The sequence below is a fragment of the Neolamprologus multifasciatus genome, chromosome 11, assembly GCF_963576455.1.
Source record: "Neolamprologus multifasciatus chromosome 11, fNeoMul1.2, whole genome shotgun sequence".
NCBI classification, from domain to species: Eukaryota; Metazoa; Chordata; class Actinopteri; order Cichliformes; family Cichlidae; genus Neolamprologus; species Neolamprologus multifasciatus.
In genome coordinates this window covers 36,199,772-36,224,193 of record NC_140449.1, presented here as the reverse complement: position 1 = coordinate 36,224,193, position 24,422 = coordinate 36,199,772, and the positions used below count along the sequence as shown (strand labels likewise).

The following is a 24,422-nucleotide window of genomic DNA, read 5'->3' as shown; positions in this document are numbered from 1 at the left end:
TCATCAGATTCTCTGTGAGATTAAGGTCAGCTATCGAACGGCGTATATTTAAAGGCTTTAAAACAAAGTTAGTACAAACGTCACTAATGTCACATGACTTTGCCGACATGTGGCCAACAGGAATGTTTTAATGTTCTTCGTTATTAAACATTTGCACATAAATAAGTGACATCATATTCAGGACTTAAAGTTCACTCTTCGGCCGCTCCGCTTCTGCCATCTGTGGCAAAATTATCCACACCCACCGCCGCGCTATGCATTCTGGGATATGTTGGGCCACGAAGTCTACACCACATGCTTAAAATTCAGGGAAATGAAGGACGCATTTGAGGACCGCATTTCGAGCAGCCTTTGAATTGGGACAGCCTTCATCGCGACGCTGTGACGTAATCGGCCTTAAAATGCGGCCTTTAAGGCTGCAGACCCCGAATTGGGACACAGCTCAGGACGTGCGTGAAGGTGCTGGACGAGCCCTGACACAGGTGAGCAGCAGTCACAGAGCGTGTTTACAACAAAACTTTATTGGCAAACAATGAAAAGGCCAAAGTGATCGGCTGACCTCATCGTTACATCAGAAATAAAAAGGGGAAACCCGCTGCTGACGATTAAAAGAGAAAATAAAAGTAATGGACCAAATGAAGAGATGTCAGGGTCATGAACTTTGACCCTAAATCACAGTGAAGACTCAAAAACGAGGAGACGCGACTGAACTACAGGTGGTCTGAAGGTTTCTTCTTCTGCACTCTGTCTTCCACAGACTCGGATTAACTTTATACTCACACAGTGAGGAAGAATAGGATCCCCACCTTGACCTTTGATCTCTGATCTCTGCGGCTGGAGGGAAATGGAGGAGCAGCCTGCAGCGGCTGAACTCTGCCAGCAGGGGGCGCCAACACACCTCAGCCGAGCCAGCTTAGCTGGTCTGTGAGCCAGAGGTTTCACTCCCCACGAAGAAACCCTGAACTCTGTCCACGTGACCCCGCCACACACACACACACACACACACACACACACACACACACACACACACACACACACTTTTTTTAATACAACTTTGAATTGTTTAAGAGGACAGAAATAGGTTCGATTGTTTAAATCTATTACATTAATTTTGATTTTGTAAATATTTTTAATTCTTAGCATGATGAACACAAAAAGACTGAACATGCTTTCTTGTTTGTTCCGGATTGAAAAAAAAATTAAAAGAAAAACCAACAACAGAGCTGCTGCCTCGTCAGCTCCGGGCTGTGAACCCGGTCCCGGTCTTCCGGTGGCTGTGAACACGGTTTCCCGGCGGGGTGTTTTCGGCCGGATTTCGGTTGGTCCCGCTGCGGGACTCGCTGCTGGTTTTGGTGCTCAGAAAAAGCGGCGGAGTGATCCCTCTTCACCCCGCCCCTCTCTGAAATCGTTCCAATACGTCAGCTCGTCCCTTCCGCTCGGTGAAGATGTCTGCGACGGGCTCAGACGGCTGTGGACCCGGACCCGCCTCGGGCGCCGGCTCCGGGGCGTCCAACCCGCGAAAGTTCAGCGAGAAGATAGCACTGCACACCCAGCGGCAGGCCGAGGAGACGGCCGCCTTCCAGGAGGTCATGATGGACATCACTTCGACCAGGGTGAGTGAGAGGCGGCGGCAGGAGGAGGAGAGCTGCCGGAGGAAGCGAGGCCTTGTCCGGGCTCGTCGGGCTCCGGATAAGCGCTGTGCGGTGTCTCTGCGCGGCGCTTTGCTGAGATTTGGCGCAGTTTTAGCGGCGATCACCTCGTGGGGACGCAGTGTGTGGGTTTTGTTGGGTGTTTGTCTCTCCGGGACGCGCTGCTCTTCATTTCCGATACATCGTTAGCGCTCGAAGCTAACGCGGCTAACTTGTCTTGTTTACTATGTTACGTGAACGTCGCTGTCAGTCCCGCAGTGTCCCGCAGAACTCCGGCCAAAATCGGATATTTTAACGCGGCGTCACCTCACGTCACACACACATATCCAACACCTTCGACTTAATTAATTCGGGGTGTTTATTTTGTTCCTTTGGCAACTTCGGCGTTAATGTCAGCCATTGACAGGCTTTGCTTTCAGGTAGATGAAGCTTCCATTACTCGTGTTTTGTGTCTCCTAAGGAAAATAGTCTGATTTTATTTTTGATTTGTTTCTTTGACTTGTGGAACAAATGTGTCCGTTTTACAGATCTGACGTGGTGATTTTATCTTTGTCCACCCTGCCCGGGAAAGATTACCTTAAATCGTGCATACTTTACACGGACTCTGGTCTGGCGGCGCCGTTTTAATGTCAGGGTGGGCGATTGGTTCGGATGTGTTAACGTCACCTTGTCATTGGTGATGTGTGGGTGTCACTGTGATCTGAAACACGCCCTCAGGTGTGAAGCAGGTGAGAGGGTCGGAGTGTGGAGGCAGGTGGTCTCTGCTGGTGTGTTTACTGTCGTGGGAAAATGTGGGAGTCTGGTTGTCAGTTTATTTTTGATGGTTTGAGGTCGTTTCTGACAAATTTTTACAAGTTTAAAGGTGTGTGCTTCTGAAGCTAGATGAAGCTGGTGTTGTTGTTCTGTGAGTCCAGCCCGTGATGCTGCAGTGGGGTTTGGAGTTTTTAGGTGCCGTGGCACTGAAATAATCCCACAGTGGTAAAAGTTCATCCTTCAAGACTTATTTTGGGTCAAAGTCAGCAAACCTTTATTTTGAAATAAATGCTTCAAAATAAACCTTTATTCCTTTTAGTTTCACATCAGATGTGACAGTGATTCTGCACATAGACCACAAAATTAAAGGTAGTTCAGGAGATGCCTGAAGGTGGCTGCTGAGTGGTGGGACCTACGTATGCACCACGGTAGGTCACAGCTTCTCCCGGACTCAAACCAAAGAGCCGTGGGCCCGACGGCCGAGCAGAAACATGAATGCTTCAGGCTGACATCCAGTCACGTCTTTAAACGTTTATTTCATACACGAGTGAATGAGAAAAGGCTCAGCTCACTGTTTATGAGCGTGGTGGGCTGTGGAGGCATCTTTATACTCCCACACTCTTATTCTGAACGTTCAGCTGCTCTATTCTTCCTGTCTGGAAGCTGTGAGTTGCTCTGGACGCTGCTGCAGGTCAGACAGTCTTCTTCCCCTCTCTGTTGAATTGCAGCTCCTGCTGATGGTCCTGGTTTGGTTCTGGAGGGTCACTCGGACCAGAACCTGCAGCAGGTGCTGCACCGAGCAGGACCAGCAGCTGCAGCTTCTTATCATTATGAAGGGCTGTTTAGTCTCCTTGTGGGGTCGAGTTGGTCTTGAGAAAGGCCCTGGTTCTGAGCTGGTTCTGTGCTGGTTCTGTGTAGCTCAGATGGATTTAGTCACTGTGGATCCGGACTGATTGTTTAGGTCTTCTGTAAAGATTTTGGCCTCCAGGGTTTGTGAAAGCATCCTCAGGGTTGATGGTCTGCATCATTGTTGGCTTGACAGGTGAACGGTGTCAGAGCTGCTCAGTCATTCGTCAGGTAGAAACCTGCAGGTCTGTAGCAGATCCAGGAGTTTAACCCGAGGACATGATCGAGCTCTCTCTGAAGGAGGATCTCACTGGACCCTCTGCAGTGTGAGACAAACGTCCCCCCCATGATTCAGCAGCTCGTTGATCCTCCCTCAGCAGTGACGGCTCCTGTGTGACTTTATCAGCCTGTCAGATCTGAGGAGGAGTTTGGCTCCGCTCTTCTTCACAGCGTTGCTTCAGCTCAGTGAAGTTTGCTCCATTCGTTTACGCACAGCTCTCTGAGCTCTGCACTCTGGGCCGCTGCAGCAGCTCCGTCTGCGCTCGCTTCAGCGTCCTGCCGATTGGTCCGAGCTTCAGCTGCGGGACACGCGGCCTCGCACTGATGTACCGGGGAGTTCACGGTCCACGCGGATCGTCATCCCTCCTCCACGGCGCTCACAGCGAGCTGTTTGCTGCTGTGCACTTTACTCTCGTCTGTTGCTGAAGTCTGCTGCAGCTTTACAAACCTCAGCTGGCTGTCGTGACCTTTAACCTTCTACATGAGGCCTGCGGAGTCTGAGATCTGTGGGTTTTTCAGGATGAATGTGTTGGGATGTTCACTCCTGGGAAGACTGTGGCGTCCTGTTAGCACACCTGAGTCTGCTGTTACACAGGTGCTCTCACCTGCTGCTGAGTTCATCAGTGGGCAGCAGTAGTTGCTCCTCTTTAGCTCGTCTGTAAGGACGGACGGGTTTCAGTGAGACGGGTTTCAGTGAGACGGGTTTCAGGGAGACGGGTTTCAGGGAGACCGCTGCTGTAAACGGTTTTTCTGCCTGTGACATGAATGAATGCAGAATAATCGAACCCTGAACATGAATAGTGTTTGCTGCTCGCTCTCTGCGGGTCGACGGTGCTGGTGTTGGTTGTTCAGAGGTCGTCTGACATGCTGTGCCTCCTGTTTCACTTCACTGCTTTTATTTCAGGTAAGAACACCTTTCGTGCAGCAGAAACAGAGTTTATGGAGGCACTTCCTGTGTCTGCAGGCCACAACACGTAGCGTGGTTTTTCTTCTTTAGATTGCAGGGCTTCAGAGGGCGACGCCTCCAAAGGGCAGCAGACTGCATAGACGCTCCCGCTGCTTTTTGATCGCCGTTCATATGACTCTGTTTCTGCAAAGTCTTCCATGTCTGAAGTAGGAAAAATGCCCGAACTCAGACTTGTTGAAAATCAGCCGTTTGAAGCTGTAACCAAACGACTCCCAAAGAATTCAGCGATGAGTCAGTTTGTAAGGAAACGTGTGCGGGTCACTGACTCGCGATCGTATGTGCAGGAAGTCACCGTCACGTCTCACAGGAAGGAAGTCGGCTTTCAAGCGTTTTCTTGGGATAAGAATTAGAGCAGGATGTGCTCTTCAAATAAATGTAGATCTGTGGCAGATGAAGATGTAAGGATGATAAACCTTATCAGCCGTCTGAGTCGGGCGTTCTCACACTGCAGGTGGAGCGTCACGTGGTCACAGGACGGCGTCGTCGGCGTAGAGGAGGATTCTTACAAAATAAAACGGGTCCACGTTGGAGTTAGCTCAGGCGTCCACAAACACGTGGATGAGATATTTCTGAGCTAACAGTTTGCTGTGATTTCACTGCCTTAAGTTCTCTGGACGTGTTTCCATTAGCGACGGCGGCCATCTTTAATTATTACATGAGCGGTTTTCCAGATTTTGGGTTCAGAATGACAGTAAATTGTCTTCAGTTCATTAAAAAGTTTCATTTCTGAACATGAAACTCATTCTGTGACAGTATGACGAGAAAATAGTCGCACGAACTGTCACAGCTTTTGTTTGGGTGTTACTTAAGGTTGTTTTTGTGGGCGTGGCCTCCTGCCGTTTCGTCCTGACTGAGAGGCAGACAGACGAGCTCATGCTGATCATGCCGTCTCTGCACTGATGTATACCGCGGCGCCTGCAGCCTGAAGCGATGGACATGGGTTGTGATCCTCATCGGCCTCGGCAGAGACGACGTCTTGGGCAGCGAGGAGGTCCTTCAGAGCCTGAGGAGACGCTGTGGGTGGAGCTAGAGCTGGGCGGTGTCTTTGTGAGGGAGGTCGTCTCATTATGGAGGAAAAGCTTTTCAGTCCAGTTCGTTCTTCCAGCTGAGCTGCTGCTCTGTGCTCGGCACAGGAAGTCTGAGTTTATTGTCAGAGGCCCGCCTCCTCTCACGATGGAGATGATGGCAGTGGCGGGCAGCGGCGGGCAGAGTCCTAAGGCGGGAACAGATGTGTGGTTCGGGCCTGATGTCTCTGAATCCCCCAAACTTCACGAACAAAAAAGGAAATTGTTTGTTGTGATGAGTAAGTTCAGAAGTGGGGAACAGACGACGGCCTCGTGGCGTCACAGCAGGCGCTGATGGCGCCGTGCGAGCGCTCCGAGCTGCTGATGGTCTCTGTGCAGGTCTTTGGAATGACATCATCAGAGGCCGCCTCCTCCTTGACCTTGTGCCGCTCGCGGTCCTGGCTCTGGTCTGTGGGACCCTCCGGAGCCCAACCGCGACCCGCCACACTCAGCAGACAGGAAAAGGCCGGGCTAGAAACTTTCAAAATAAAACCTGAGGCCATCATATCAGGCATGAGCTCTTTAGCACGAGTTGAATGTTTCATGTGGATAATCGAGCGTTTGAGCCGCTGTCCTGCAGTGAGAGCAGATTATGATGAGTCGTGTCTACAGATGTTTATGTTGCTGTACAGATGTGTTGATCAGTATCTGCACCGCAGTATTCTGGGATGCAGACGTGTGTACCTGTTTCTTTGTTCTGACCCCGTGTTGGCGAGCGTGACCATAAACTGCAGCCTGATGCGTGGATGTAATGGCAGCTCGTTTGCGCCGCTCGGCCTGAATTAAACGGCGTTTGTGGACGAAGTTGAGCGTGGTTACATTATGTGTCATGGAGGAGGAGCTGATGTTAAAGAGGAGGTGCTGTGTCCGGCTCAGCAGAACGATCCTGGCTCCTCCTCCTCACTGTTTCCAGGAACGCTTCACGTGGACGTGAAGTAAACCCGACACACAACCTGAAAGCGTCAGAGCAGAACTCTTCGCCGTCTCCTCACTTCTTATACATCTTTGTAAAATCTGCGGATGTGATTAAGCTGCTCTTCAGTTAAACTGGCGCCGTCACTTCAGATAAGGAAGAAACGGCATCTGCGTTCCGCTGCTTTAACCTGACGTCCAGCTCGGTCCCCAGTTCCTGGTCGATCCTGAGAGCTCAGACGTTAACGCGGCTTCGTTTGATGCATTTGAGCCGCGCAGACGGCGAATGACTTAAATCTGTTCCTCTGACGGACAGACCCGTCCCTCGGGTTTGTTTAAAGCGAAGATTAAACAGGAAGTTGCCGCTGCGCTCCTCTTTGGTGATCATCCAATCAGAAATGGACCTGGACCCTGAAGGGGCGTGGTCAGGTTGAACGAGTTCCGTCTGTCAGAGGATTGAGCCTGAGCACGCTCTGGCTCCACCCCCTTCAGAGACTCGGGTGTAAGGTAACCACGGCGCCCTCAGTGGGGCCACCATCTTTGTATTCGGATGCTTTTATGACGCAAACACGATGCAGAAAAAATTGAAGCGAAAGAACCGAAACGCTTCGTCATCAGTGATGTCATCAACAATCCCAAATCTGTGGTGGAGACCGGTGCGAGGAAGCGGCGTTTTTCTGTGCAGAGGCGGAGTCAGGCAGAGGTGGACGTGGTGTAGACGATGAGAAAGCGTTTTATCTGTAACACCATCAGTGCTGCTCTTCTTCCCACGTCCACCCCTCCGCCTGCTGCCCTCGCGTCATCACAGCATTAAACACAACCTTTGATGACATCACTGAAGTGAGCAGGTGACCAGGTGAAATGATCACCTGGTCACCTGCTCAGGTAACCGGTCTGTACGGCTCGCCGAGGTCGTGGTCATTCACGTATTTGATCTGATTGACAGTGTGTTTCTTTCACAGCTCCAGGCGCAGAAGCTCCGCCTTGCCAGGAGTCAGGGGCCGTACTACGGCGGCTCATTACCAAACGTGAACCAGATCGGCAGGACCCCTCAGGACTTCCAGGTAATCGACTGCACTTTCACCCTGATGTCACTTCCTGTTTCCTTTCTTGTCGCAGGCGCAGGTCAGCGAGCATATCGGTCGATCTCTGCTGACATGATGAAGATGCCTGTTTGTGTAAACGTTACTGCGTTTGAGTATCGGAGTGATTTAAGGTGGAAATAAAGGTGGGCTGAGGATGGCGCCCTGTGGGACTCCTGCAGAGCGTTTAAGGCGGTCTGATGCTTTCGGTGGTTTGTGTGTGATCAAAGCCGCAGACGTCGTCGCCTCTCATCCGCTCAGTTTCTCTTTTGGTTTGAGTCTTTGCTCCTGATCGTATCTCTTTACTCGTGTTTTAATGTTTGTTTCCTCCTGAAAAGAGAAACGAGGAAACATCGCTCCGCCTTCATCAGTGTTACTGATCGTTCTGTGACGAGGAAGACGATTGGCTCTCCTTTATTCTGGATTCAATCAGGCACCGGGTCTCTGCTGTGAGCTCCAATCAGACGTGTGCAGCAGGAGTTAGAAAGCCGAGTCATCATCTCTGACTCATCACTGTTTCCATCACACTCGGTCTGTAATGGCGCCGTTTGTGGCTCCTCCTCCTCTGCTGCAGTGGAGCTGAGCGTGGACAGAGCGTCTCTCAGGTGTTTCCTGCTGTGGGTCTGATGCAGATGGCTGATCCCACATTAAAGGTTCTGGTCTGCGACGCAAACAGACACAGGTAGCCTGCAGAAGCTCCACCCCCTGATCCAACGGGGTCTCTGTCGTGTGGCTTGTTGACGCCCTCCTGCAGCTGCTGATCCTCTGATCGAGGAAGGTCTCGCCTGCTCGGGGCTCTCCGGTTCTCCCCCGGGGTCGTGCGGTGAACTCTGGGACCGCGGTTGCCCCGGGACACGAGCTTCGCTTCACAAACAGACGTTGGTCCCTACAGGCTGAGCTCGCCGCCTCATCTTTGTTCAGTTTGTTTGAATTATACTCGAAGATCAGACAAAAATGCTGTTTCAATAACTGCAACATGTCAGTGAATCAGTCTCTGAGTAAATATCTGAGATTACAAATACTGAGCAGAGTAATCCTCATCAGGTCACATTATTATGGGCTTTTATTTTGAAGTGTTTCCTGTTTTCTCAATATTTACAGGTGTGGAAATGATGCTGACTCTGTCCTCCCCTCTCTGTCTCCCCCCCTCCTCAGGGCTCCTTCCCGTCCACGCTGGAGTCCAGTCGGGCGACGCGGCATCACGGGCTGGTGGAGCGAGTGCAGAGGGACCGCCGCTTCGTCTCGCCGGTCCGACCATATCGCAAAGTATCCTTCAGTTTACGCGAGGCTCCCTGTCTTATTCCAGATTGTTCCTGTGCTCCTGACTTCCTGTCTGTTTACTTCCTGTAAAGACTGAAACCTCGCGGAGCTGCACTTTGCTGGGAACTATTTTCAGCAGCGGACGACCAAAAATCTGCAGCAGCAGCTCCAGGATGGCGTGTGGAATAAATCAGTGTGTGTGTTCGTGGTGATGGAGGATGGCGTGTCAGCTGACAGTGAGCGTTTAGAGATTTCGGCGTGGCGGTAAAATGCAGCGGTGGTGCACTCCTCCTCCTCTGTGGTCGCAGTGATGCGTCATTCAGTGTTTCAGCTTTTAGGATAACAGGAGACAGGAAGTGCAGGAAAGGCGTCGGGCAGCGAGCTCACAGATGTCGATGCTTTATTGGACGGGTCGTTTTTGTCGCGCTCTCTCAGTCGTCCTCTGTAGAGCGTCGATGGGGCGAGGGGGCGGGGCTGATGTGTGATCGCGTTGGAGTCGTTGAGTTTGTGTCAGCAGTGAAAAAGCTGCTCGTGCAGGTGCGCTCGTCTCCACGCTTGGAGCTCCTCCCGTCTGACAGAAGTGCGACCTTTGACCTTGGTTTGAGTAAGAAGTTGTGGTGAAGCTCTGAGTTCTTCAGACTGCGAGGGCGAGAGTTCAGAGTTCCTCCTCCGCTCGCGTCCTGCAGCTTCAAACGCCTCAAACTTGATGATGAATCAGAAAACGTACAAATAAGTTTAAAGAAAAAAACGACGTCGGGCTGTCGGGGTTAACGTGTCCTAACAGGGCGGGGTTAACGTGTGCTAACAGGGCGGGGTCATTCAAACCCGAGAAGCGACACAGGTGAGTTTCTACAGGTGGACGGTTCAGCCGTGCAGCAGGTCAGCGCGGCGTCGGCGCCAGCTGAAGCTCGTTTAGCTCCTGATACTGAAACTGATGAAGCTCTGTGCTTTCCTTAACCTGCTGCTTCCTCAGATGGACAGCTCCCCGTACAGCCCCGCCTACCTGTCGCCGCCACCCGACCCCAGCTGGAGAAGGTGCTGTCTGTTAACCCCGCCCCCCGCTCTCCCCGCTGTCTGTGTGTCCGTGTGTCTGTTGCTTTCGTTTCGCTCCTGCTTGCTGTTCCTTCCTGTAGCCGCAGCGTCGCTGCAGTAAAACCTCGACGCTCCTCTGAGATCAGGAGGAGATGAAGCTCCGCCTCAGGCTGTGAAGAAGACGCTCTGCTGCCGTCCGACCCGGGAATAACATCTGCACACAGATGTTCTGTGATCGTGACGGGCGTTTCACCCGTGCTGCCTCAGCGCTCGAGGAAGACTCGCCTCCCCGCTGCAGTGACGGCGAGGTGACTCTGAGGCTTCAGAGGGTCCCGTGGTCCTCGCGTTGACCGAGAGGAGCCGATTCCAGACCTGTGTCCCTCCTGCTCCTCTTCTTCTTCTTCTTCTTCTTCTTCTGGAATCTTTGGTTCTTTCTTCTTGGCTTCCTTCGCTGCTTCCTGCCTTCTTTCTGCGTTTCCTTCAGAGGGAGGCCGGCTTCCGAACTCCAGGTGTCCTATAAGCTCCTCCCCCGCAGGTTTCTGCCACTGACTGGGTTCAGGTCTGCCTGCGCTCGCTCCACCTCCTTTGTAGGAGCACGGCGGCGTGGTCAGGTTGGGGGTCTGAGCACAAACTACGGTGGCCCCCGAGGCGATAACGCACTCAGAAAAAACCACAACAAAGCAGGAAGCGTGCGTGGGCGGGGCGGTTACATGTCACGACGTGCAGAAACATCAGATCGGTCCAACAAGCCTCCAGCTGAGCTGACCCCTCCCCGCCGCAGGCGGAGCGTTACGAGGACCGAAGGAGCCACGGGACCTGAAATCCTCCACGCGAACGCCACCTCAGGGAGTGAAAACCACGTGGGAGAAGCTCGCCGCTCGATCTTCATCCGCTCGGGTTTGTTTGGCAGCTCAGGGCCACCGTACAGCCGGACCCGGCAGCTCGAGGCCGCGGAGCCTCCCTCTCTGCTTGGCTTGTTTGTCTCTGAGCCTCCTCCTCCTCCTCTTCGTCACCCTTTGACTTTGCTGCTTCCTGCTCGTCAGACCAAAATAACTTTGTTTTTGTCGATCATAAAGGAATTGGTCTGGAAACTTCCCCGGGGATAAAAGCCAGTTGTTTCGTCTCCCCACCACTGCACTCAACAGGTGAACCCTCCTCCTCTTCCTCCTCCTACCTTCACTTCCTCCTCTTCTTCCTTCCTGCAGCTGTAACCTTCACAGTGGACTTTTACAAGAATTAGATCTTTTCGATGCTTCAGACATTGAAGCTTCCTTCCTTCCTCGCTCGGCCCGATGCTGCTCGTGAAAACCTCTGACCTCGGGTGCAGCAGCTGCTGTCACAGGTCAGAGGTCATGTTGTGCAGCTGTTTGCAGTCAGAGCGAGCCTTCTACGGAGAGCCAAAAGTGCCAAAATCACATTAAACACTCCAGAATTTCCTCTTATTGCCTGTTAGACGTTTTTACTTCCTGTGAGTGTCGGTTAAACATCAGGCCCAAGTAAACGGATCAGAGTGACTCCGCCTTCATTTACATACAGTAGCACAAATGCAGGAAGACGAGAGATCACATGACCTTCACCCCCGTGGAAACATCTGGAACTCGATCTGCAGATGATCCTGAAGGTCAGGTGTTTACTCCAAGGCAGCAAATCAGAGTGAAAGGTCAAAGGTCGATGAGTGAGCAGTAAAACACAGAAAACGGACGGCGTCGGAGTTTAGCTGCTCGCCCAGGACGAATATTAAAACCTGAAAGAAAACATCCAAACGTCGGGTCGCGATGTTGTTATTACCATGTTATTACACTCTGACATGACTAACAGCGGATCAGTAAAAACATAAACAGATAAATTAAAAGTAAATTAATTAATGTCTGCGTTTTATTTTTTTCATGTTTTGTTGGTTTTTAAAGACAAATTCATTTATTTTTGAGTCGTTTCTTTTCATTTTGGCATTTTTGGCTCTCCGTAGTTCAAAGAGCGTTTCTTTGGCGTCTCATCTCTTTGTTTCACCCTCGCTAACCTTCACCTCCTCCAAGCCTGTGCTCCTCTCTCTCCCCCTTTAACTCTCTGTCGGTGTCTCTCGCCCCTCAGGACCAACTCCGACTCAGCGCTCCACACCAGTGTGATGAACCCGCCCTCCGGAGACCCGTTCAGCACTGGCGGACCCACGCTCGCCCTTCAGAACGCCAGAATGGGCGGTGAGTGAAACCGAACGCAACAAGCCAACCGCTGCGTCAGTCAGATTCGAACAGACGCCAGCACAGGTGTGCGTTATCAGAGACTTGAAAGACGGTCCGTGTTCAGGGCGCGAAGCTTCAAACATGTTGGAAAGTTAAAATGAAACAGCAGGATGATCCTTTTTAATAATTACAGGAAAACATTTAAATCCAGCTTTGATTGTAACGGCGACGACCTGAGCGGACACGTTTCAGTGATTCAGCATGTTTGTAATAACCTGTCTGTGTGTGTGTGTGTGTGTGTGTCTGTGTGTGTGTGGGTCTGTGTGTGTGTGTGTGTGTGTGATGCTGCAGGTCAGAGCGACGGAGAGGGCAGAAGAAGTGAGTAACGCACATTTATCCTACGTCCAAAGGTCAAACTTCCTGTCACTGATGAATGACTGTGGATGTCAATAGAACAGAAATATTGTTTGTCGTCGGGCAGATTAGCATCTTTACAAAAGTAAAGACCAATGAGAGACTGTACAGGGCAAACATGAGAAGGATGCTGCACAGTTATCATGCAGCTAGTAGGATAATGTGCTGTATGTTTGTGCAACAATGACAAATGCATGAAGGACGCCAGCTTTTCCCTCCTTGAGCTTTTCACATTAAAGCGTCACAGCCCTCCTCTCCACGTGTGAGTCACGGTGTTTTATGTCCCTCAGTGTTTCCGTATCCTGTCCCTCCCATCGAGGAGAACGTGTTGGACGAGGGGAAGCTGATGAAACCCTGGGACACCAAGAAGGTAAAACCCACAGAAGCACCATCTGCCTGTTTCACCCTTACATTAAATATTCACATTTATATTAATTTCTCCCTCCAATCTCCATAAATGTCCTGAGAGTATGCGAAGGACATTTTTCACTAGTTTATGGAAATTAAATGAGTCAGAATCTCATTATCATCCTGACACACAGCTGCTGCAGGGTCCGTTTTAGAAACATGTTGACATCTTAAGTTTGGTGTTTTTAGCTTGTTCTAAAGTTTACTCAGTGATTTTGTGTTTGATGCTTCTGAGTCATTTCTGTTATTCTGGATTTTCCTTTCCCAGCTGCCGTTGTTGTCATCCCGGCCGAAGTCCTGCGAAGTTCCCGGCATCAAGTAAGTCCCAAAAAGCTTCTGTTAATTCAATTCAATGTTATTTATATAGCACCAAATCACAACAAAAGTCGCCTCAAGGCGCTTCATAGATACAGAGAAAAACCCAACAATCATATGACCCCCTATGAGCAGCACTTTGGCGACAGTGGGAAGGAAAAACTCCCTTTTAACAGGAAGAAACCTCCAGCAGAACCAGGCTCAGGGAGGGGCAGGGCCATCTGCTGTGATTGGTTGAGAAGGAAGATGGGATAAAGACATGCTGTGGAAGAGAGACAGAGATTAATAACAGATATGATTCAATGCAGAGAGGTCTGTTAACACATAGTGAGTGAAGAAGAAACACCCAGTGCATCATGGGAATCCCCGGCAGTCTACGTTTATTGCAGCATAACTAAGGGAGGATTCAGGGTCACCTGGTCCAGCCCTAACTATATGCTTTAGCAAAAAGGAAAGTTTGAAGCCTAATCTTAAAAGTAGAGATAGTGTCTGTCTCCTGAATCCAAACTGGAAGCTGGTTCCACAGAAGAGGGGCCTGAAAACTGAAGGCTCTGCCTCCCATTCTACTTTTAAATACTCTAGGAACAACAAGTAGGCCTGCAGAGCGGGAGCGAAGTGCTCTAATAGGGTGATATGGTACTACAAGGTCATTAAGATAAGATGGGGCCTGATTATTTAAGACCTTGTATGTGAGGAGCAGGATTTTGAATTCTGGATTTAACAGGAAGCCAAACCAGGAGAAATATGCTCTCTCTTTCTAGTCCCTGTCAGGACTCTTGCTGCAGCATTTTGGATTAGCTGAAGGCTTTTCAGGGAGTTTTTAGGACTTCCTGATAATAATGAATTACAGTCGTCCAGCCTGGAAGTAATAAATGCATGAACTAGTTTTTCAGCGTCACTCTGAGACAGGATATTTCTAACTTTAGAGATGTTGCACAAATGGAAGAACGCAGTCTTACATATTTGTTTAATATGTGCGTTGAAGGACATATCCTGGTCAAAAATGACTCCAAGGTTCCTCACAGTGTTACTGGAGGCCAAGGTAATGCCATCCAGAGTAAGAATCTGGTTAGATACCATATTTCTAAGCTTTTCAGGGCCGAGTACAATAACCTGAGTTTGATCTGAATTAAGAAGCAGAAAGTTAGTGGCCATCCAAGTCTTTATGTCTTTAAGACATTCCTGCAGTTTAACTCATTGGTGTGTGTTATCTGGCTTCATGGACAGATAGAGCTGGGTGTCATCTGCATAGCGTGAGACTTGGAGGAGAGAAATCTAATATTTAATAATCCACATGTCACAGTTTTACTCTTTGGTTCAGATGTGGATACTGTATCGTTCTTTCTTTGTAATTGTTTATGTTTAAGTTGTTTGTTGCTGGTTTTTAGTTTGTTTTTTGTCTTTTTGGGAGCTGACACAGTCTCTATGGAGATGGGGTTTTTTGGGGGGGTAGCAAAAACCCATCTCCATAGCCGTTCTCTGTTAGTTTGTAGCCCCTGTTAGCCGTTCTTTGTTAGTTTGTAGCCCCTGTTAGCCGTTCTCTGTTAGTTTGTAGCCCCTGTTAGCCGTTTTCTGTTAGTTTGTAGCTCCTGTTGGCCGTTCGCTGTTAGTTTGTAGCCCCTGTTAGCCATTCTCTGTTAGTTTGTAGCCCCTGTTAGCCGTTCTCTTTTAGTTTGTAGCTCCTGTTAGCCGTTCTCTGTTAGTTTGTAGCTCCTGTTAGCCGTTCTCTGTTAGTTTGTAGCCCCTGTGAGCCGTTCTCTGTTAGTTTGTAGCTCCTGTTAGCCGGTTAGTTTGTAGCTCCTGTTAGCCATTCTCTGTTAGTTTGTAGCCCCTGTTAGCCACACTCTGTCAATCTGAGTGATGCTTTAGCCTGATTCGTTAAGAATGGCCTGGTTTAACCGTTACCTGGAGACAGGTAAAGCTTCAGGAACTTGAGCTGTGATGTGAATCTCTCTGACCTTGTTCTGTTTCCTGTCAGTATCTTCACTTCCCCGGAGCAGCCGTCCACGCCAGCTCATGGTGTTCCCTCGGCGCTGAACACTGGCGGCTCGCTGCCTGACCTCTCCAGCCTCCACTTCCCCTCGCCACTGCCCACGCCACTGGACCAGGACGAACCGGGTTTCCTGGGCTCGTCCTCTTTGAGTGGTGGCAGCAGCACGGGGAACCTGGCCTCCACCCTCACCCAGCTGGGGATCAACGCCGCCAACGCGCAAGGAGGAAACGGCAGCTTCCACCACCCACCAGGTAAGTGAAGCTGTGACCTGTGAGTTTGTGCTACAGGTGTTGCGATGTGTTGAACTGCAGTCTGTCGTGTTAGCAGTGAAATGATTGACACGTGTGAAATCTGTGCAGGTGAGAGCAGAAAAGGGCTGCAGCTATCGATTATTTTAGTAATCGAGTAATTTATTGATTATTCCATCGATTAATTAAGTAATCGGATAAGAAATACTTTTCTTATTAATAACAGGTCTGTCAGAACAAACGTTGGTTTTAAAAACTGCAATGTTTTACTGCACACATCAGAAACGAAACCCCCGATTGTTTTCACGCTGTATTAGGATTACATTATTAAACATTTTTTAAACCCCAGTTTTTGTGCTGCTGAGAACAACGTTACGATGCTGCAGATGTTTATTGATATAAATAATAACTCAGCGTCCAGCTTGACGACCCTCAGGTCAGTGCCTCGTGTACGTTTGTATTGGTTTGTGAAAAAAGCTTTTAAATAAACAACATTTAACATTATTTTAATCTGAAAAATGTTACAAAAGCCTTGATAGGGTCTCGTACACACCACGCCCTCCTTTAGACACACCCCTGTTCGCTTCCACGTGTAATAGGACGGCCGCGGTCGGCCAGTATCAGACTATCAGGAGCTTCTGCTGAACAGCTGCTGTTTCCTCGAGAGCCGAGTCTCCATACGTTTCTCGAGAGGCTGTTTGGGGCAGCGGTGACTCGGCGAGACCGCACACGGTACAGGAAGTGAGTCCGTGGTCCCGTGTTTCAGTGTAATGTCTGCGACGGCGAGTCAGACAGGTCGTGCTGTTAGCTGCTGAAACGTACGAAGGTCCGGGAGAATCAGGAAGACTGAAGCTGCCGTAGGAGGATGAGAGTTTAGGGTGGAGAAGCAGAGGGTGGAGTCGCCGCAGCAGAGGCCACTCTTCCTGCTGCGGCGTTTCTGACAGCGAGCGGCTCTTCCTTTGAGCTCTACTGTCAGAGTCGGCAGAGGAAGTCCGTGGGCGAGCGCTAAATTTAACCCGAGAGGAGGATTTTTGTTGAGGGAGGAAGCGGCGTCGGAAAATGTTGAGTCGTCTGTGAGGCGACCTCAGGCAGGAAGTGGCTTAGAGCTCGACCTCAGGTTACCGTCGTCGTCCCGTGCCCTGACAGCTGCGGACCAGGACGAGGGAACGCGTTTTTATTGTACATGAGGTCAGACAGGAACTGCAGGGGTACACCTGCTGCGACCTCCTGGGACGGAGCTGGTCGATGGCGAGGTGCGATCAGCTGAGCGCTTGGTGCGATCAGCTGAGCGCTCGGTGTTAACGTTGTTGTTGTGTCTTTCAGGACTCCTGGCATCGTTACAGAGCACGCTCGGTAACCCCTCCCTGCAGTCATCGCTAAGCAACCCCAACATCCAGTCATCACTCAGCAGCCACTCCTTCTCCAACTCCCTTAGCTCCGCCTCCCTGCACTCATCGCTCAGCAACCCCTCACTGCAGTCGTCCCTGAGCTCCTCTCCGTCGCTGCCGTCCTCCCTCAGCAGCCAATCGCTGCACTCGTCTCTCAGTAACTCCTCCCTCCAGTCTGCGTCCAGCGGTAACCCTGGTTACAGCAGCGGCGTGGGCGGCTCTGGCTCCTGCTCCTCCTCCTACTCGCCACTGATGAGTGGGCAGGGCCAGCCGCCGCCGCAGCTCAGCACGTCGCCGCGCCGCCGCGTCCAGCTGTCCCCGCTCATCCTGCCGCTGGGCGGCGACTCACGGCGGCATCACTCCAAACAATTCTCCCCGACTATCTCACCCACCCTGTCCTCCATCACACAGGTAAGCGATCACCTGTTCAAAATCGATGCAAACAGGAAGTGATGCAGTTAACGTCCCGCCTCCCTCTGCAGGGCGTCCCGTTGGACACCAGCAGGCTTCCTCTGGACCAGCGACTGCCTCCGTACCCGCTCAGCCAGTCCCACCAGCACCAGCCCGCCGCGCAGCAAACGACGCTGCCTCAGCACCACCACCAGCCGCCGCTCCGCCTCCAGCAGCCGCGGCCCAGCAGCCAGCAGCAGCTCCACCTGCAGAACATGCGGAACCAGCACCTACAGCAGCACTTTGGAGCGGTACGTCCCCAAATTCAGTCCTGACTCTAAAGTTCCCGTCCGTTAGCTCTGGCGCTCACCACCGTGTTTCCTCGCAGCAGCAGAGGCCGATGGGACCGCAGATGAGCGCAGCGCCGCCTGTGAAGAGCGAGGGCGTGCCGGAGCAGTGCGTCCAGACCCCCTCCTCACTCTGCCACGCCAAACAGGAAGCGGAGCAGCAGAGAGCCGGCCTCCATCAACACCAGCAGCACGCCGGCCACAGCCTCCCCGCCGACATCTACAACGTGAGTGACCTCTGCAGCCAAAGCTCAAGTTAAACACACACACTTGCCTTAAAGTAGGCGGAGCCGGCCGCTGTCACTGCAGTGTAATGCTTCGTTCTGCTGACGCGGCGCCCGTGCACGAGCAGTTCTGATTGTTTGAGACGTGGAAACGTCTGATTGGATTTCGGCGTTGTGGTTTTGCTGCGTGTTTGTGGCGGATGCTGGCGAGCATGTCCCACGTGATGATGTCGTTGTCGTTCACATTGCAGATAAACTGCTCTGTTCCCATGTTGTTGCAGTATATTAATAACTAACCTCGTATTGTGGATGAATAATCTCAGTTGTTCTCCTGACTGAAGTTTGGCCCGTGTACAGCATCCTGCTATGATTGCATTTGTCTCTGACCACCAGAATCCCTCACGTTAACTTTTATCAGTGGAAAAAAAGTTAGCGTTCATCCTCCAGCTTCACTGTGCTAATGTTATGCTAACATAGCTGTTAGCTAGCAATCACGTAGCACAACATTATATACCAGCTAGTCCAACTTCAGTAACCCTGCAAACACCACTGCTGTTTAGTTTTCTGTCTTCATTTATGTTGGAAGTGATAACAGAGCTGTACGTTTGAATTAGTTTCAGAAATCTCAGTCAGAACATGGAAAGAAATGTTTAGGTGGAAACTAGCGAGCTAACTTCCTGCTAACTTCTAACTGTGTTAAATTTAATAAAGTCTGTTTTCATGGATGTTAAACTTCATAGTTACACCTGGTAAAGCAGCAACGCTGATGATTTAATTAAAGATGAAAGAATTTAGACCGTTTTTAACTCTCAGTGTTCGTTTGACTTTGGGACCTGAAGCTGACGGAGTTTAGGACCCAGATTACTCCGTGAAGCTCCTCCCTACGGCAGCCGTAATGCTCTGACAATCCATCAAGCAGTGCAGCTTACCAAAGATGTACTAAAACATTTTAACAGATTTCTGCCAAAATCGGTTCGAGGTCAGTAAGCACAACCAGAATTCATACATAAGGCACACTCTCGATTTTTGAGAAAATTAAAGGATTTTAAGTCCTTATAGTGCGGAAAATACGTTATACAGAAGAAAAGAATATATCGTGATATATATCGTTACCGCACGTGCTTCAAATTATATCGCGATATGAATTTTAGGCCACATCGCCCAACCCTACTCCAGCCCTACTGCTGAGAGAGAGTGGCGTTCCCGTCCTGGAGGAGGCAGAAGGCGTAAACATCAGCACGCTAGTGAGGACGCTGAGAGTCATGTGACCAACATGAGGCTGACACCAAACATTAGATTAGTTTAACTGTGTGTGTGTCTGCGTGCGCGTGTGTGTCTGCGTGTGTGTCTGCGTGTGTGTCTGCGTGCGCGTGTGTGTCTGCGTGCGCGTGTGTGTCTGCGTGCGCGTGTGTGTCTGCGTGCGCGTGTGTGTCTGCGTGTGTGTCTGCGTGTGTGTCTGCGTGTGTGTTTTACGTCCTCGGCTGAAACTGGTTTTAATCACTCTCTGTTGTCTTTTCCCAGGATGCCTTGCTCAGCTCTCTGCTGGACGACCCCTACCTGAGCCTGCAGCTCACCGGCAGATCTGAGCAGCAGGTAAAGACGTCACATGTTTGAATAGAAGGAGCTGATTGGTTGTCAGTACAGCTGCAGGGTGTTTGTAAGAGGGGCTGAGATCGTCTGAGCATGTGCGGAGGAGGGAGGGTGGAGAAGAGAAGTTGGTGCAGAGGGTGGGTGGGACAGAAGGAGATGGAGGCAGATGATTGGCTGTGGAGCTCAGGTGGAGGGTAGTTTTCCCAAAAGTAGGAGGAGTTTCATCTGTATTCTGTCACTTGGTTCTTCAGGTGTTGATGATTTTGAGGATGACCTCCTGCGCCGTGACGTCTCAATCGAGTCACGTGACCTCAGCTTTCTCTTCCCGTTGCAGTTCGCCACAGAGACCCAGGCCGACATGCTGTCCCTGAACCACGGCGGTCTGAGCTGCAGCGCAGACAAGAACCAGTTTCCCTCCAACAGCCAGGGGGCGCTAGACCTGCAGGACCTCAGTGACCAGCAGCTCCTCAACAATCAGAACCAGAACTTCAGCGGCGGCGACGGACGCCATAACGTGCCCAACATCATCCTCACAGGTCAGTGAGACGCGAGACAAGCGTCGTGTTTTCTGCTTGTTTCTCCCGCACGCCTCTAAGCCCCTCCCCCTCCGTCTGCAGGCGACTCTCCGACGGGCCTGTCCAAAGAGATCGCCAGCGCGCTGTCCAACGTCCCCGGCTTTGAGATGGACTCCTTCTCGCTGGACGACCAGCTGCGGATGGACCCGCTGTCCCTGGACATGCTGGAGGGCAACCTGATGCTGGCCGACCCGGCCGTGGAGGACTCCTTCCGCTCGGACCGGCTCAAGTGACGCCGCCGACGCTCGGGAACGGCGCCCGCACCTGGCGAGGACTCCGCCCTTCCGTCGCTCCCCCACAGCCGGTCTGTCGAGCGAGCTTTGGAAGAAGGCGCCTTCGTCGATGAAGGAGCTGAGATCTGTGCTGGGGGAGGGATAAACTGAAGGAGGCGGAGCCTCACTGTCAATGGCACTTAAACTGAAAACGCTCTCGCTTGCTTGAAGTCAGAAACTGCTGCAGATTTCTGACCACTCCCCGCCCACACCCGCCGTCATGATGGCGTCACGCCACAGGAGCGGAGGCGTGAGAGCGGTGTGGAAGCCACTTTCTGCTCCGACAGCTACTTTAACAGGAACTTAGCCATGACCCCTGACCCCTGACCCTGCGTGCTGCTTCTGCGCGGGCTGCTCCACTTTTATGCAGAACTCATTTTGACGTGTGAGCATGCTCGGACCCGCCCACCTTTACGTTGCCTCTGACTGGACACGAGCGTCGACCTACAGCAGCTGAGCGTTGCCGTGGTCACGCGGGGCACTTCGAGCTTTCTCCCGCCGAGGCTCGTCAGGAGAACACGCCCCTCAGCTGGAGAACTGCCGTGGCTACACGAGGAATGGACACACCCACCTCGGCGTCACCTGTAGGTCAGCGACGTCCCGCTTCGGCGCTGTGGTCGACGCGTCCCGTGTCATCACACGATCTGCTTGCTCTTCGGCTTCTCTGTGCAAGTGTCAGCTGATCTGAAGGCGGAGCATCGACGGCGCCTTTGACCAGCTGATGTCCGTCTGTTACATCCACATTCCCGCCGCCTGCAGATCGTCAGCTGACCTTTGAACCCAAAGCGATGCTTTTCAAAGAGGAGCGCGAGCCTTCCTCCTCCTCGTGTGTTTTTATGAACTCGAGTATAAAGTTTTTATTTTTGTAAATAACTCAGATATAAAATCATATTTAAGAAGAAAATGTTTAGCTCGCCGCCGCTGTGAGATCCGCCCGCACGTCCGCCTGACTGCTTGAACGTCGGAGCTCGTCTTCGATGCCTTCGTCTCGATGCGCTCACCCAGGATGGCGAGGTCCCAGCAGAGTCCCGGCCCCGCCTTAAAACAAATGAGCGCGTTATCAACACGTGATTGTGATCAGAGCCTGACAGGAAGCTGCACGACCACAAAATATTTTTCTGTTTCAAACAGATTTTATTTTATTCTGAAAATATTTGAATGAATTTAAATTTACGGAAGTTTCACGAGGAGCAAAAAACAAAAATTATTTTTAAATGTTTCACATCATAACCAAATAAACAAAGAGATTATTAGTTAATGAAGCAGAAAAAATAATTTATGATCCTGAAAGGATAAATGTTTTTATATTTAAAGATAAAATACTCTATCATGGCCCTGACGGGCTGCCGTAGGAATCAAAATCCTTCCTGTTTCAGCCTGGAAGGTTTTGGGAAACCTTGAATCCAAAGCAAGCGTGTTGGGGGAGGAGCTTCAGAGCAGCCTTGCTGGTTTCAGGAAGTCGGGAGGCGACGAAGGTGAGGAAGAGCAGTAGACTGGAGGTTCAGGTGTATCTGCTGCCCCCTGCAGGTCGCTCAGAAGATAGAGGTCACAGTCGATGACGGGAAAAACGAAGCTGATCTCTGAGGACCTGCAGACAAGCTCCTCCCACCTCAGCCCGGCCATCAGGAGCAGCAGCCGCTCCAGTTGTTGATCGATTGACCTTGTCCTTCAGTCTCAGTGACCCGAGACGAGAGGTCAACTTCGTCTTCAGCTTTCGCTCCGTCGATCAATACCTGATCAGCTCATTGATCGCCACCTGATCTGATCAATATGTTCACATCGACAGGCTGCCGTAGAGCAGCCAATAAAAATGCACCGCACTTCGCGTCATCACAGGCGTCAGCCAATCAGGTCACGTCATGAAAAACCTGAGAAGTCAAAGTGCTGCACACGAGACATGTGACCTTTGCACCTCCTCCTGGAGGAGGCGCGGCGGCGCCCTCGGGCCGCCGTGGCGCCTGTGTCAGGACCACCGCAGGTACAGAAAAGCTCGAATATTTTCTGAGATTAAAGTCGTAATTTTATTAAAAAGCTTTTTCTACTTTTTGAATCTGAATATTACAAATATAGTCGGACACGTTTCACAGGTTTCAATCTGAAATATTTCTTCTAGTTTTCATTTAACAATTATCGACTCGTTTTAAAAGCACTTCCTGTTCCACGCTGTAAAGTTCTAACCTCCACTCTCACTCCAAACGCTAAGGCCTGATTGGTCGGCGTTTGGAAGCCTGCAGAGGGGCAGCACCTGCATGCTGGGAGCAGATGACCATATAAGGACGTCTGTGCCGAGGCGACGTCACAGAGGCAGAAAAAAAGTTTTAAAGAAAAGCTCAGAGGTGACTTTAGTGTTTATAGCTGAAGCTTTGATCATGTGACACGTTGACTGTGGCGTGACGTTAATCCTCCGTCCTTCCTTCCTTCGTTTCCTTCGCCCGTGTCGCCGTTCGCACCACGAATACAAATAAAAATATGAAATATTTTATTAAAAGTTTCTTTGGTGGAATCGGCGACGCCTTCGTGTTCAGCAGCAGCGTTTCTTCTTTCTTCTTCTGTTAGAATAAAACCAAAACGCGTTTGATCAAACGGACGGAGAAGCTTCGTGCCGCGATCCTGGAACAAAATCGTGTTTTACTTCCTGTTTAATGTTTTTGTTTTTTCCTTTCATACGACGTTCAGTAGGTCAAAAAGTTCAAAACTGAGGAAGAAATCCCAGAATTCACGTGTGTGTCTGTGTGTGTGTCTGTGTGCGTGCATGTGAGTGTGTGACTGTTTTCTTGTTATGCAATAACTGTGCAGAGTAAGCCTGCAGTTCCAGTCTCTGCCAGTGGAGGGCGCTGCTGACCTGTGTGTGGATTAGGGATCAGTTTAAGGCCATATTTCATATTTTTCATATTTTTTATTGATGTGATATTAATTTCTCTCATTAATGTTTATAGTTTTTTTCATGTTTTTTAGACTCAGAGTTAAAAAACGAACAGCTGAGCGCTCTGCGTCTGTCGCTTCATATTTGAATAATAAAGTTTGTTGCTATTGAGATTTTTATTGTCATAACCAGGGAACGTTGAGTGTTGTACATATGAAAACGTTTTGAACCCAGAGGTGTTTTTAAAGCGCAGCGGCTGGAGGTTCACCGTGTTTTACAGAAAATAAAGAAATAAAGCTGAAACTGAAACGCTGACTCTTCCTTTGTTTCTGTGAGAAGTATCACAGAGGTGTGATGCTGCTTACTCTGGGAACCAGTGAACATACTGGGAGGTGTCTGCAAGAACATCGGGACCAATGACCAATGAAGAGCAGCAGGGACGAAGCACACCCCTGCCGGGTCCCGCGAGTGAGATGGAAAAACTCTGACACCGATCCATTTGTCAAAACTGCTGCCCTTGGACAGTGTTGGGAAGGTTACTTTTAAAATGTATTCCATTACAGATTACAGATTACATGCCCCAAAATGTATTCTGTAACGTATTCCGTTACGTTACTCAATGAGAGTAACGTATTCTGAATACTTTGGATTACTTAATATATTATCATGCTGTTTACAACTACATGAATGTACTATTGCTGTGATTTATTACTGTTACTGAAGGTCCGCGGCTCCGAACCGTAGTAAAGGGACCTCTGGCTAATACGGTGGGTTCTGTGTCGGCTCGTAGCTGAAAACTAGCTTTACTTTGTTGTCTGGGTCAACTTTGCTAGCAGAGACAGAGAGAGGCGTTGAAAGGCTGCTCCAACGGAACTTATTGTTTCAGAGGAAAACACGAACACGGTGTACAGTCGAGTCTTAATAGCTTACTTACAGCTGGGCTCGTCAGGCTCTCTTCTTGGCTGCAGTGGTTATTATTATATTTACATGCTTCCAGCTCCCGTTTCTGCTCGATGACAGCTCGTACTTTTCCTTTTTCTCCCTCCCTCGCTCACAGACACATAACGGGTATGGCAGTCCATTCTCCCTGCAGCACGGACTACACTGCCCATGATGCTACATTCTTTAGAGCTATACATGTAGCATTCTGCCTGTTAGCTTAGCACAACAACAACAGGTACTCTCTCACCCAGGAAACACGCAGAGAGAGAGTCACCCTGTAACCATGGCAACCGTAACGCTGCCGCCTGGAACAACAGAACGTAGCTGTCAGACAAAACCCAAACAGTCCTGACCCGCCACAATATGAAACAGGGAAGTACCGCCGTGTAATCCATTTATTTCAACAAAGTAACTGTATTCTAAATACCACCT

The 24,422-nt window shown here is 50.4% G+C and overlaps 1 protein-coding gene across 3 annotated transcripts; it reads left to right on the top strand.

Annotated features, from left to right (window-relative positions):
- Positions 1-1,395: 1,395 nt before the first annotated feature.
- On the top strand, positions 1,396-23,357 carry LOC146509232 (CREB-regulated transcription coactivator 2). Of its 3 annotated transcripts, none has more exons than XM_085175981.1 (16): positions 1,396-1,613; positions 7,433-7,534; positions 8,708-8,818; positions 9,786-9,847; positions 10,921-10,989; positions 11,933-12,039; positions 12,373-12,399; positions 12,726-12,805; positions 13,112-13,161; positions 15,137-15,402; positions 16,723-17,198; positions 17,270-17,488; positions 17,566-17,751; positions 19,270-19,341; positions 19,673-19,874; positions 19,956-23,357. In XM_085175981.1, exons 1-16 carry the CDS (start codon positions 1,446-1,448, stop codon positions 20,144-20,146), a joined length of 2,388 nt encoding a protein of 795 aa, XP_085032107.1. In that variant the 5' UTR covers positions 1,396-1,445; the 3' UTR covers positions 20,147-23,357. The 3 variants fall into 3 exon arrangements, with proteins under 3 accessions (XP_085032107.1, XP_085032109.1, XP_085032108.1); XM_085175982.1 differs by having other exon boundaries at positions 1,397-1,613; positions 17,569-17,751; XM_085175983.1 differs by lacking the exon at positions 10,921-10,989.
- The last annotated feature ends 1,065 nt before the right edge of the window (positions 23,358-24,422 follow it).